This window comes from Pleurodeles waltl, chromosome 3_1 (genome assembly GCF_031143425.1).
Source record: "Pleurodeles waltl isolate 20211129_DDA chromosome 3_1, aPleWal1.hap1.20221129, whole genome shotgun sequence".
Classification (NCBI taxonomy): Eukaryota; Metazoa; Chordata; class Amphibia; order Caudata; family Salamandridae; genus Pleurodeles; species Pleurodeles waltl.
In genome coordinates this window covers 1,647,035,771-1,647,050,025 of record NC_090440.1, presented here as the reverse complement: position 1 = coordinate 1,647,050,025, position 14,255 = coordinate 1,647,035,771, and the positions used below count along the sequence as shown (strand labels likewise).

The 14,255-nt window shown below is 42.6% G+C and overlaps 1 protein-coding gene across 2 annotated transcripts in view; it reads right to left on the bottom strand.

Annotated features, from left to right (window-relative positions):
• The window catches only part of RAPGEF4 (Rap guanine nucleotide exchange factor 4), a 942,686-nt gene that overhangs the window by 737,515 nt on the left and 190,916 nt on the right, over positions 1–14,255 (bottom strand). For both annotated transcript variants that reach the window (XM_069225351.1, XM_069225352.1), the window contains exon 4: positions 1,574–1,720. In XM_069225351.1, the coding sequence (XP_069081452.1) occupies positions 1,574–1,720 (147 nt within the window). The remainder of the gene's footprint in view (positions 1–1,573; positions 1,721–14,255) is intronic.

Sequence of the window (14,255 nt, the reverse complement as noted above, 5' to 3'; positions counted from 1 at the left end):
ATGAGCTTTGCTTAGTTTCCTCTATCAGGGGGATTACAGTAGCTCTTCTAAAAGTCCCTAGGAGCTGTGGCAGTACGGTGACACTATCTACACTGCTGACATTTTCTTTTATGAAGAAATGAAGACAGTTATGTCCTGATAAGGTTGAGCCAAGTATTATAACTTTTAACAGGGGCATGATAAAACAGTGTGTACTGAATTTAATGGGGTATGTTACTACATACAAAATGTCATTATGCTCTAGTTCTACTAGAAATGCCAGTGCAAAAAGAAAATGTTAACGTTATGTTGTTCTGTGAAAAAAATGGGGCGGAGATGATACAATTTATTGTGCCAACTCATGTTAGATACTTGTATGATCACTTGAATTTTTAATGATCCACAAACACAAATTACCCGACTTAGTAACAATCATGTAGTGTATATATTTGGGAGGAAGGGAGGAGTGGAGGGCTTAGTATGGGGAAGTGCATACAATCAGTTATAAAATGTAAAAAAATACTTAATGGGGCAAACTGGATTGTGAGAATAATACAATGTTGCTCTTCTCACCGATGAAAGAGATACAAATGTGTAAAGATACAGTGTGCATAAAAGTATCCTTCCAGAATCTAACAGGGTATTTGTAGAGTACAAAATCAACCCAGGAGTCTCTCTGTGCTACTGATACATAATGGATGTTTATTGTTACCCAGCTATTGACTTTGGGTGTTCAAAGGCTGAGTAGAACCTATTGGATTTGAACCTGTGACCCTAAGATCAAATGCAGACCCTGAAGTGGATGCATGAATCCACTGAGCCACCAGACCATGTAAATTAGTTTGGGACTGTGGGGCCTTTGCCCCTGCTCTTTGACGGCCAGCCATCAACCTCTGAATGAGTGGAGAAGTGTGGCTCAATGGTTAGAGCGGCAGACTCTGAGGCAGAGATCTGGCTCAAGACCAGGGTTCAAGTCCTGCTTCGGCAGGTCTTGGGCTCAATTCCCCTTGACCAGATAATTCTCGCCTCGGTGCCTAATCTAATTCATGGGTCCCACTCTGCAACTCTGGGCAATAGCTTGCTTAATCTCCACAACGGCCCCAACAGCGCTTGGATGCCTGGCTTCACCCTGGGGGTGCTCAGGAGTGGGCGCCTCACAGGGAAAAAGCCAGGAGGGGTTCCATAGCGGTATGAGTACAGCGCCTTGAGACCCTAACGGGTGAGTAGTGCGCTATACAAGTGCTAATTTACATTTACATATTTTTAGAACAAAATCTGAGGAAGTACATGCTTTTAAAATATCGGAGAAAATGAAACGAGGCTGTTCATCCTCCAGAAATGTCACCTAAAATCTGCCTGCTCTGTAGAACAAAGTCTCCACTGCATATTAAATATGCATATAAGATCCCATTGTTCACCTTTTATTGTAACATTAGGCTCTGAGCTCACCACCACCAGGTTGTCAAAGCACATTTTTGGTAATCATGAAAAATATATTAATTAACTGACTTAAATACGTCTGTGTTAAAGATAATACAAATATTCGGTCACATTGTGCACTTAGGTTCTAAAACAAGAAAAGCTTTAGACTTACCTCCCATAGTATTTTGAAGTCCTTCTGCTCAATACGGAGAAGCTCGCTATACTCCCGTGTAACAATGGTAGCATGGCGGGGAGTGTTGTCAAGAATTGACTCTCCAAATGCTGTTCCGATTCCAAGCGTGCATATTGTGACAGCATCCTTGAAATAAAAATACATGCATAAATACCCATTAGCGCCGATTTGGAAAGGTGCGATTAACAAAGCCAATGAAAAAGTTTACAATGAGGGCAATAATACTGTTGCTTGCCTGCGCTCAACATTCAGTTTAAGTCTTAATGAGGGGTAAGAAGGAGACATGGGTAGTTGCAATGTTTTGCTGCCTGTAAAGGGATGTGTTTCAGCACAAGGCATTAATAGGCTTCCTGCTCAAATGTTGCTGTATGGTAACAACAGTTAATTGCCATTTTGTTATTTATGCACCCTCGCCTTCTGCTTTGGCCCGTAACTGAGGATTGGGTGATTAACAGTAAATGCCTCTTACAGAGGCTATTTACCAGTGACATCACTTTCAGTAGGGGGCAATAACACTTAACAGGCAGGTTGTAGGCATGAGTAAAATGTACTGTTATTTGGAATGGCTAAGAAAACAGGGAAGACCTATGTACAGATCAATCAAATATCTACCTATCTCTCTCTATATTTATATATATATAAAGTCAAATCCGGCATCTACTGGCCACATCCACTAAGACAGGATTGGTGCGAGTTGAGGATGCCGGCAGCCGCCAAGAAAGAAGGGTGCCGCTTATCGCATGCCCCAAAAACTTGCACTCCATGGCTTGTTATTCGTGAAAGATAATTTTTTTGGCAACACATTTCGATCTTAACTGAGATGTTCTCCACAGCCAGTACAAAATTGAGTGCACCACCAACCTTAAAAACGAATGAAATTAATCCCAATAGGGATAGCAGAAAGACTCTTCCCCATTCTCCTACAAGAAAGACTACGTTCTATAAAAATAAGAATTACATTTTGCATCAGACAAAACAAAATATTATACAAAAATTATTACATTTCCTCCACAGATTCAATTTATCCATCAAACAATAGTCCCAAGAGTCTTTTGCAGGACTTTCTGTCATTTATTTCACGCAATGAGTTGAATCTATCTTTTACACATCAGATACATGATAGTATAATTGATTTTCTGGATATACATGTAGAGATCAAAGGAGGTGAAGTCCAGATTTCTCTTCATCGAAAAAAGACAGCGGCATTGGTTTGCTGCATGCAAAAAGCCATCATCTAAGTTAAAGTGGAGTATCCCCTATGGGAACTCCTCAGGGCTAGACGGAATTGCAACACCACTGATGCCTTTGAGAAAGAAGAGGATGCTATGTTGTGTAGATTTCAGGCAAGAGGTTATCTTAGTAAAGTATTTTTGACAGTCAAAGAGAGTGAGCACAGTTTCCAGATAATATCTTTTTGTCAAGAAACCCAGAGTCATAAGTGACTTCATGTGTATTATGATGGAATCCTATTTGTGTTATGAACTGATATATTCTTGTGCACTGTGTTCCACTCATTATATATTATTGTGAGTGTACTGAGTTTTGACAATTTGGTGTTAGGTTTTCAATTGATTATTGATTTGTTTTATGCTTGCATTTGGTAAGGAGGCCTATACGGCCATAGGGCCATAATGATTGTGAAGTTTTTGGAATACATACCAGTTTGGATGAATAATATGGGATATTTATATGCTCTGAACAAGTTTTTCAATCATGACACAGGAGCTATAATTGAGCTGTTTTTTTATGATGTTTAATGAGTATGCTTGAGTCCAGCTAGTCCTTAAATTTTGAATTCACTATTTGAAGGATAAATTGAATTTTTGGAGGAAATGTAATACTTTTTTGTATAATATTTTGTTTTGTCTGATGCAAAATATAATTCTTATTTTTATGGAATGTAGTCTTTTTTCTAGGAGAATGGGGAAGAGTCTTTCAACTATCTCTATTGTGATGAATTTCATTAGTTTTTAAGGGTGGAGGTGGTGCTGCACTCATTTGTTGTACTTGCTGTGAAGAGGATCTCAGCTGAGATCGCAATACGTTGCCAATAAATTTTCTTTCCCAGATAACAAGCCTTGGAGTGCGTATTTTTGGTGCATGGGATACACAGTACCCTTCTTTTGTAAATATATATAGACACGTGTGTATTGAAAAAACAATGGTTAAAGAGACATTATACTTAGGTGTTGGAATGAGATACAAGCTATTGATAAACCCTCAAAACCACTCAAATACACATTATAGTTTAGGGAACTAACTATTACTTGGGCCCCATCATGTAGTACTTATGACCTTTCATATTACATCACTTATGATATGTCATATTAAATGACATTGCTGTTTATAGTTAAAAAGCACTGTGGAAAGCACTAATGAGATCAACAAATGACTCTGGCAGTGTGATGTAGGGCTTCGTGAACAAGGAGTAACATAAAAACCTAAATTAATGGTTGGATTCTTAAAAATCTGTTTGGTTTGTAAGCTTTCAAAAGATGCAAGACGAAATTGGGTATTTGAGAAGTGAAGAACATTTGGCAGATGTCATTGTTTTTTACTTTGATTCACCTAAAGGATAAGTGCAGTGAGGTTGGTCAATTGCAGAGAAATGGCCGCTGAACATCATTGACCTTTACACCCTTTGATCAGCCTTTGCTGTGAAGGGCTGAACTCTGAGCAAGTAGGGTTTAAGGTGGTCATGGAGGGGTGGGTGCAGGGCCTTGTTACAGAAGAGGGCCTACGGCCAAACCCTGCTGCCCATGGCCAAAGGTCTTACACAGTGGACAGTGGACACATTTAGAGGGTTGAGTGCAGGGTCAGAGCATAGGTCAAGACAGTAAGGGCCTCATTATGAGTTTGAGGGATTATGCCATCACAAACGTGACTGATATTGCATCCACCATATTACAAGTTCCATTATATCTTATGAAACTTGTAATACAGCGGACCAGATATCCTTCATGTTTGTGACGGAGTAATCCCCTCCGCCCAACTCGTAATGAGGCCCTAAGTGTCTGCTGCTTTCTTCACACGTTAATCCTCAAGTACATTTTCATGCAATATTCCACAGTCCATGTCACAATTGTATCTAAAATGGTGTACAAAATGTGAAAAGGACATGAAATTGTGTTATGGAACAAACCACAAAGAAAAACAAAAAGAACAAACATTCTACATCTCAGCTCAGAGAACTGCAAACCTGTGGTGGTGCACTTTCCTTGGTCCTTCTGTCATGCCACATGACATTATTATATATGCATATTTCAGATGTTAGACCTGTGTTGCTTCCCTCTCAAACTTACCTGCACTCATCCTACTCATCATGCCTGCTTTCCTCTTAATGTTCTACTAAACAGTGAAGTGTTTGTCCTACTCAGTCCTTTATTTGTTGAACATAGCTTCTGTGGTTCTTACTCTGTTTATATATTCCACACACTTGTTGCTGGTCTCAAGTGAGCCAAACGTCTCACTAAGGCTTAAGTCTGCTTACTACATTTGACCGATCAGGAAGTTCCAGCTGCATTAGACACTTAAGTAATAATTGTAATGCATGCTTTACTTGCAATGCTTGATGCCTGGCAAGTTCAGACAAGGTGAAAAAAAGCTTGCAATGTCTTTGTTTACAAAAATACCTAATAAAAAGATGTAATAAAAAAGGTGGTTGTACACTCTTATGGGAGAAAATACCAGCAAACAACCCTGGCAGACCCCAGGACTCACATGGAAGACTTCTGAGAGTTGTCCTCCATTAATTATCTTGCAGGTCTGTCGGAGAGCGGGTCAGAAGTAAGGCTTTGAATGCTTGATTTGGTGAGCAATTCTGGCAGAATGTATTGGAATATAAAGGATAAAAACAGCATGGGTTGTGCCAGGTAATTATTCTCTTATGAATGGTGTTTGATATGTGTACGGAGTCCTTGGGGTCCAGGTGGATGATGAAGATAACTCCACTTCTTTGCCCGATCCTGAAGCGATCGGGCAGCAGAAATGCCAACTAGACGCCAGGGAGTTCATTTTTTTGATGTTAATGTCATGAGGGGAGCGACCCCTTCAACAAGGGGTCACTCCCCAGGTAGGCAAATTAATTTAAGGACATTTCTGCCCCCCTAGGGGGCCAGTTCCCCCCTACTCTAATTAGGCCGATATGCCCCTGGGGGGGGTAAACACCAGGGATTCTTTTTTTGCTTTATGTTTCTTAAATGTAGGCCATTTCTACCCAGATCGGTCTATTTCTATTAGGCCGATCTGCCCCCAGGTGGGGCATAAGCCACTTAGGCACCAGTGATTGGTGTGTGTGTATGTGTGTGTTTTGTTTGGGGGAGCAGCCCCTTGGGCAAGGGTCGCTTCCCATGGGGGCAAATTACTGTTGGCCATATCTGCCCCCCTTGGGCAGATCAGCCTATATTTGGAAGGCCCATCTGCCCCCAAGGGGGGAAGAAAGCCCACCAGGAACCAGGGAAGATTTTGTTTAAAAAAAAAAGAGGGTGGGGGTATAGCCATACCCCCACCCCAAATAAATGGGGCCAAAGTTGTTCTGCCCACCGGTGGGCAGATGGGGCAATTACCCCCGATCCACTCCCGGGGGTGGGGTTGAAGCCTACTAGATGCCAGGGATTTTTTTTTTTTTTTAAAGTGGGGTGTGGCTACCAACCAGTATTGGCATTGTTATGCCCCCACCCCAACTGAAGGGAGTAACAGTCTTTCAGCGCTCCCCACACACTACAACATCTTATCCCACGGCAAGCAGGAGGATATTTGATTATTTGGGGTTTTGGTTTTACATTTGGGCCATGAAAGCTTGTCTAACTCTCAAAATCGTCCCACTTGGAATAGTGAGGGCTGCACTTTTTGGACTTTGGGACGCTGCCATGTAGAAAAATCCACAAGATCTAGACTCATCTGAAAAATTAAAATCTGGTTGAGTCCAGGGTGGTGTGTTTCACATGCAGCTGCACTATTTTCTTACCCACAATGCCCTGCAAACCTCCAACTTTGCTGGAAATCAACCATTTTTCCCACATTTTTGTGATGGAACTTTCCGGAATCTGTGGGAATCCACAAAATTCCTACCACTCAGTATTGTCGCATCTATACCGCTAAAAATTCTGCCCCACTTGTCAGCCTAAATATTTTTTTTCAAACTGCCCTTTTGGACTCACTTTGGTTCCCCCTCAATTTCGACATGTTTTTGGCTCTTCCCTGTCACAGGCACTTGGCCCACCTACACAAGTGAGGTATCATTTTTACCGGGAGACTGAGGGGGAACGTTGGGTGGTAGAAAATATGTCCCGGTGCGGTGATCCCACACAGAAATGTGGGAAAAATGTGATTGTTTAGCTAAATTTGAGGTTTGCTGAGGATTCTGGGTAAGAAAACACTGGGGGATCCACGTAAGTCACATCTCCCTGGACTCCCTCGGATGTCCAGTATTCAGAAGTGATTGGGTTTGGTAGTTTTCCCTATATGGCTGCAGAGCCCAGGACCAAAAACGCAGGTGTACCCCCCCTCACCCCCCAGCAAAAACAAGTAGTTTTGTATTTGATAACTTTGATGTCTCCACATAGTGTTTTGGGGAATTTCCTGTTGCAGGCACTAGGCCTATACACACAAGTGAGGTACCATTTTTATTGGGAGACTTGGGGGAACACAGAAAAGAAGAACAAGTGTTATTGCCCATTGTCTTTCTCTACATTTTTTCCTTCCAAATGTAAGAAAGTGTGTAAAAAAAGACGTCTATTTGAGAAATGCACTGAAATTCACATGCTAATATGGGGACCCCGGAATTCAGAGATGTGCAAATAACCACTGCTTCTCAACACCTTATCTTGTGCGCATTTTGGAAATACAAAGATTTCTTGATACCTATTTTTACCTTTTTTATTTCAGCAAATTAGTTGCCGTATACCTGGTATACAATGAAAACCCATTGCTAGGTGTAGCTCATTTATTGGCTCTGGTTACCTACAGTTCTTGAGGAACCTACAAGCCCTATATATCCCCGCAACCAGAAGAGTCCAGCAGACATAACGGTATATTGCTTTCAAAAATATGACATAGCAGGAAAAAGTTAGAGAGTAAAACGTGGAGAAAAATGGCTGTTTTTTTCACCTCAATTTCAATATTTTTTATTTCAGATGTTATTTTCTCCAGGAAAACCTTGCAGGATCTACACAAATGACCCCTAGAATTTTGTCTACTTTTCAGAAATGTTTGCTTTCCGGGATCCAGCATTAGTTTCACATCTATTTCTGTCACTAACTGTAAGGAGGCTAAAAGCACAAAAAATAGTAAAAATTGGGATTGTCCCAGTAAAATGCCAAAATTGTGTCGCAAAATGTGGTTTCCTGATTCAAGTCTGCCTGTTCCTGAAAGCTGGGAAGATGGTTATTTTAGCACCGCAAACTCTTTGTTGAGGGAAAAAACTACAAGCCTTTTCAGGGAAAAACTACAAGCCTTCTTCTGTAGCCCTTATTCCCATTTAAAAAACAAACACAAAAAATCATTTTTGCTGTGTTTTGGCTAATTTCTTGGTCTCATTCAGGGGAACCCAGAAACTCTGGGTACCTCTAGAATCCCTAGGATGTTGGAAAAAAAGGATGCAAATTGGGCATGGGTAGCTTATGTGGACAAAAAGTTATGAGGGCCTAAGCGCGAACTGACCCAAATTGCCAAAAAAAGGCCTGGCATCTGAGGGGGAAAAGGCCTGGCAGCGAAGTGGTTAAAGGTGAGAATATTAGCAGGTTTCCGACAAGTATATTTGGCTTTTTCGTTTCCCTTATACATGGCCTCTCTTGGTGGTAATTTGTTTCCTTTTGAATCTATATCCAGTATATTTGGGCACTACCTGTGGAGTGGAGCAGGTTTACTAGCTAAGTGAGCCTCACAGTAATAGCATGCCATCCGTGCATTTCTCCAGCTAAGTATATGTTATTTGGCCTCCCACCACCCCTGGGCAGTACAACCCTGTCACTCACCGCAGGCACCAAGGCTCTCCGGAGCCGTAGCCATAGCTGTTGCTTCTCGGGCGGCATCCCAGCAATCAGCCATAAACCACTCGTCCTCGCCGTCCCACTCCTCCTCCTCCTCCTCCCCCTCCTTTCCCTGTCTCACGTGCTTCTCCTTCGCGTTTCTCATCGGCTTATCATCCTCGTCTACTTCTTTTCCTTGAGTCTCATCTACTGCTTGTCCTCGTTCTTGTCTACTTCTTGTCCTCCTGCCTCCTTTCCTTCCCTGGCATCTTCCTCCTCTCATTCTCCTCCTCTCACCCTCCTCTATGTACAGTGCCACTCCTTTCTTTCTGTGTTCCTTCTCAGGTTTGTCGGTCTCCTCTTCCAGGTCATAGTCCTTTTTTCCTTTTCTCCATAGGTGCTTCAGAAGAACATCCGGGGATGGAAAGGGGTTATGTCACACACCTCTTCCCATACTTTCTACCTTGGAAGAAAAAATTACATGGGGTATCAAGACAGCTAATCAACATTGCAATGGTCTCGTCCTTTTCTATGATGGGTGGTGAAATGGTAGGGCTGTCGAGCAAGGAACCACCTTTGTATTCTGGGATTCTTTCCTTTATTCCTGGCAACTAAAAGGGAGAGTGATCCATGTATAACTTAAACTCTCTTCCCTCTAAATAATATTGTAATGGTTCTATTGCCCACTTAACAGCCAATGTCTCTTTTTCTACGGTTGCGTAACCCACCTCTCGAGGAAATAATTTCCTGCTCAGGTATGAGATAGGTTGTTCTTCCTCGTATAGGTTTTCTTGCGGTGCGCCCTGATCAGTGATGATTTCTCAGGGAAATCCTACTCTGGAAAAGAGCTCTATTACAGCTCTGGCTACTCCTTGCGTGCTTGCGTGTCGTAGTGGAAAAGCTTATGGATAACGGTGGTGCAGTCAAGTATTACTAGAACATGCCTATACCTGCTATGTGAAGGGACGAACAGACCTATGATATCCGTTCCTGCTCGTGAGAAGGGTTCTCCTATCACTTTTGCAGGACTTAATGGTGTTTTACGTGGGGGGTGTACGACTGTGGAGTTGGCAGACTTGACATTCCTTACAGTATTTCTGTACCTGACTGTGAATTCCAGGCCCGTAGGACCTGTCCATAATAATCTTCCTTTTCTTTTCAGACTCACAATGTCTCCCTCATAAATGACTATGCACTAAGTAGAGTACCTTTTCATCTAAAGGAGTAGGAACAAGTATTTGTTTCTCTTGAAGGGACCCTCCCTTCCGATATAACAACTCATTTTGCATGAAGAAACAGGACCATACCCTTTCACAGTTGTGGCTTGAGCCCATGCTTCTTGGAATTGCGATTCCTTTCTCCAGGCACCTCTAAAGTTTCTGTCAACTTTCTATACAAACTCTTCTCGATATGCTGGGAATCCTTTGGAGAACCAGTGTTTCTCCTCTCTTCTGATTCATTTACTCTTTCTTGTCTTTGAGGTTGGATGCTCTATATTCTCAACTTGTGCAAAAAGAGCTCCACTCTACCACTTATCTTCTACCTCTTCGGATCACTTTACCAACCTGTTGAGGTCAGGATGATCTAACCCTACAGTGTGAAGTTTGGGGAAGCAGGGAATCAACCCCACTCGCAAAGGGACCACATGTTCCTCTTCATGTTGAAGGTTAATAGTAGTGGTTGCATACTTCTTCCTATCACCATGGACACATTGAATGGTAACCTCCCCATAGGGCTGCCCTACTGGGCCCGGTATCACCTGCGGTTGAATGATGCTTTGTCGACATCCTGTGTCAAGAAGAGCGGATTCAGGGGTGCTGTTAACTTTCATCATACAGTGATACCTCAGCTTCTTATCCCCAGTGGTCTAATACGAGGCTCGAGTCATAGCAGTGTCCATAGGTTCTTCTTTTTCTGGACACACCCTGGCTATATGACTCCATCTCCCACACTGATAACACTGAGATCCTGGATGGATGGATCTGGGACTCAGAGCAACATCTACCAGTAAGGGGTCTGTCTTCCTAGGGAGGGATTGGGGTTTTACAAATCAACTAGGAGGTGGGTTTTTACTTCTCACAGAAGAGTCTTCTTTCACTTTGTTCAGCTCCTTAGCCCGGCTGTATGCACTGGCTAGTTCAACTGCTGACTCCAGAGTAAGATTCCGGTGTTGCCTTACCCATCTTTGAATGGGTGGCTGAAGAGAATTAAGAAACAGTTGCAGACATATCTTTTCAATTAGTTCTTCCTTTGTTGTGGTCTTTGTTGTTGTAACCAGCGTTCCACTAGGTCTTAGACCCTGACGTATAGGGCTATTGAGGTTTCATTCAGCCCTTCTTTTATTTGTCTCAACTTTATTCTATAGGTTTTGTTATCCCCTCCATACGTTCCAAAACACTTTTTCTAATGTCCTCATAGGGAGTTGTACCATGAGAATTCACTGCTTTGTAAATGGCTTGTAAGTCTCCAGATAACAGGGGCCCCAAATACTGGTCCCATTTTTCTGGTGGTCATGTGGCTGCACATGCCAACCATTCAAAATTGTTACAGAAATATTTGGGGTCTTCCCCCTCCACAGACGTCTGTAGGACCACAGAGGGTAACCCAGCGGGTCCTCTCTGCTGTCCTAATGCCTCAGCCAGACTTCCTAATGTAGTTTCCTGAGTTTGTGCAAGTTTATCCAATCATTCCACCTGTCCTGTTATGGTTGTGTGGATCGACCTCCGATCCTCCTCTGCCACCATCAAAAAGAGTTCCATGTGTTTTTCCAACTGCTGTTGGCTTTTTGCCATTCTTGACATGAGCTCCTCCATTTTCTCCGATCCCACTCCTGACACCACAAATAAGGATTTGGAGGCTTGATTTGGTGGGTAATTCGGCAGTATTTATTGGAATATATAGGATCAAAACAGCATGGGTTGTGCCAAGTAACTATTCTCTTATGAAGGGTGCTTGATATGGGTCTGGAGGCCATGGGATCCAGGTGGGTGATGATTATAACCATACTTCCTTTTCCTTTCTTCTCAGGTTTGTCTTTCGGTAGAGGTGGCGTGAGCCAGAGTGCTCCCCATACATGAGCAGAGGAAAAAAAACAAAAAACAATATCCCAAAGTAAGTAAACCAGTCTACACAGGAGTTTTGTTCCCTTCACCAATCCCCAAGGGTGTGCCTACTATCTGGCTTGAGTACAAGTGCAGGTTACAGAAACGTAAATACTTTTCACGTGAAACAATGACAAGACAGTGATAAAGCAAAAAAAAATAAAAAAATGCCACACTCACTGTTCTTAAAGGTGAGACTATTATCTGGTTTCCGACAAGTCACATTTATATTGGGCTATTTCTTTTTCCTTATACGTGGCCTCCCTTGGCGGTAATATGTTTCCGTTTGGATCTATACCCAGTATATTTGAGTGCTACCTGTGGAGTGGCGCCAGTTTACTAGCTAAGTGAGCCTCACGGAAATAGCATGCAATCCATGCATTTCTCCCACTGAGTCTATTTTCCTTGGCCTCCCTCCCTCTTGGGTACTACAACCTTGTCACTCACCATAGGAGCCACTGCTCTCCATAGCCTTGGAGGGAGCTGTGGCGTCTCTGGCAGCGGGCCAGCAATGGGCCATAACCCACTTGTCTTTGCTGTCCCGCTCCTTGACCTCTCCTCATCTTGCATCTTCTTCTCCTCCGCATCTCCTGTCGGCTTCCCATCTTCATCTCTTGACTACTTCTCATCCTCGTGTCTCGTCTACTTCTCATCCTCCTGCCTCCTTTCCTTCTGTGACGTCTTCCTCCTCTCATTTTCCTCCTCCTTCCTGCTCTCTGTTTGGTGTCCCTCCTCTATTTCTGTGTTCTTTCCCAGGTTTTCTGTCTCCTCTTCCAGGTCATTGTCCTGTTTTCCTTTTCTCCATAGGTGCTGCAAAAGAACATCTGGTGTCAAGTCAGGCCTCTTTGTAACTGTCCCATGTTTGTTTCCTCACAGGTGTCACGAAGGAGGCCCCGCTGGAAGATCCCACACTGGAGTTGTAGGTAAGTCCCATGGGCAGAAGGAAGTTATGTCACAAGGTAATTCCCTCGTAAGAGTTCCAGATGATTCTTAGGAGTTTATCTGTTTCTTTTGTGTTTCTTTTTGTTGGCCATAGACTGGATCATAGGGACATCTACACCAAGGAGAAGAAATGGGATCCAGTGGACACCCTGGATGCAACTCAATGACCTGAACATTGCAGATGACCTTCCTGTACTCGCCCATAAACATCTGCATGTGCAAGAGAAGGCCGACAATGCCGCATCCACATAAGCACAACTTGGCCTCAACATCCATAGCGGAAAAAAAACAAGATTCTGATTGCTAACACAGCCAGCACAGCTGCAGTCACTTTTTCAGAAGATGCACTGTAAGAGGTTGAGGCCTTCACCTACCTGGGGAGTGTCATAGACAAGAAGGGTGACACAGATGCCGACATCAAGACAAGAATCAGCAAAGACTGCCTTCATTCAGCTAAGGACAATCTAGAGCTCCAACGACCTAATGCTGCACAACCAATATCAGGCTTTTTAATACCAATATAAAATCGATCCTTCTAAATAGAGCAGTAACTTAGAGGACAACAGTGACGACCACCACCAACATAGTCCAGACCTTCATCAATACCTGTCTCAGAAAAAGCTGCTATCCAAAAATCATCACCAACAACCACCTACAGCAGCACCACTTTCCAACTCCCTGCTCATGAAGAAGTCATGAAAAGATGCTGGGGCTGGATCGGTCACACCCTTTGCAAGCCCACATCAAACACCACAAGGCAATTACTGACCTGGAACTCTCAAGGGAAAAGGAAAAGAGGAAGCCCAAGAAACAACTGTCACAGAGGCCTCAAGGCTGACTGCAAGGGGATGGGTTACAACTAGAGTCAGATTAAAAGAAAAGCCCACGACTAAGATGGCTTGAAAGTCCTGGTTGATGGCATATATCACAGGAAGAGTAGAAAGCATAAGTGAGTAAGCATGTACACTTTTATGACGCAGACAAAGCCCTGTTTACCAAAACATTTCACCAATATTGAATCAGCATAGAAAAATACCAGATTGCTGTTGTGTTGTGCATTTTTAAAACGGACATGGAGGCACAAAAATATGTATTACTCATTGAAAAAACAAATTTAAAGTGATGTTGTAGGTAGGCCTTGTAATAATATAAAAACTAACATTTAAAGACCACACACCACTGAAATTCACCAGTTATACTTTATTGAGCTAACACATTGCACCACCCATGACATGTTTAAATGACAAAATTCTACAAAAAATAAATTTAATCATTTATGGCATCACTGATGACATTTCAAAATACATAATTTTGGCACCACTGCGGACTCCTGCAGCCAAGCCAACCAGATATCATTATAATTTAAAGGTTTTTCTCATAATCAGACTTACACCAAAACACAAAAAGCAGGTTGCCCCCTTTCCTACTATAAAAATACTGCCACTGGGGGATGGAGTTCCTGGGCCCTAATGAAGGCTCGAGGAGGGGGGCTGGCCTGCATTTACATCTCAATACTCATTTACTTCAGCCTGATCCTCATGAAAGGCTTTAACTCAACAGTTCCTATTCCAACAAAATGGCATTCAGGAATGCCTCACTTTAATTTTAAATACAAAATGTTAGTGTTCTAGTTTTTCATTAGAACTCTGT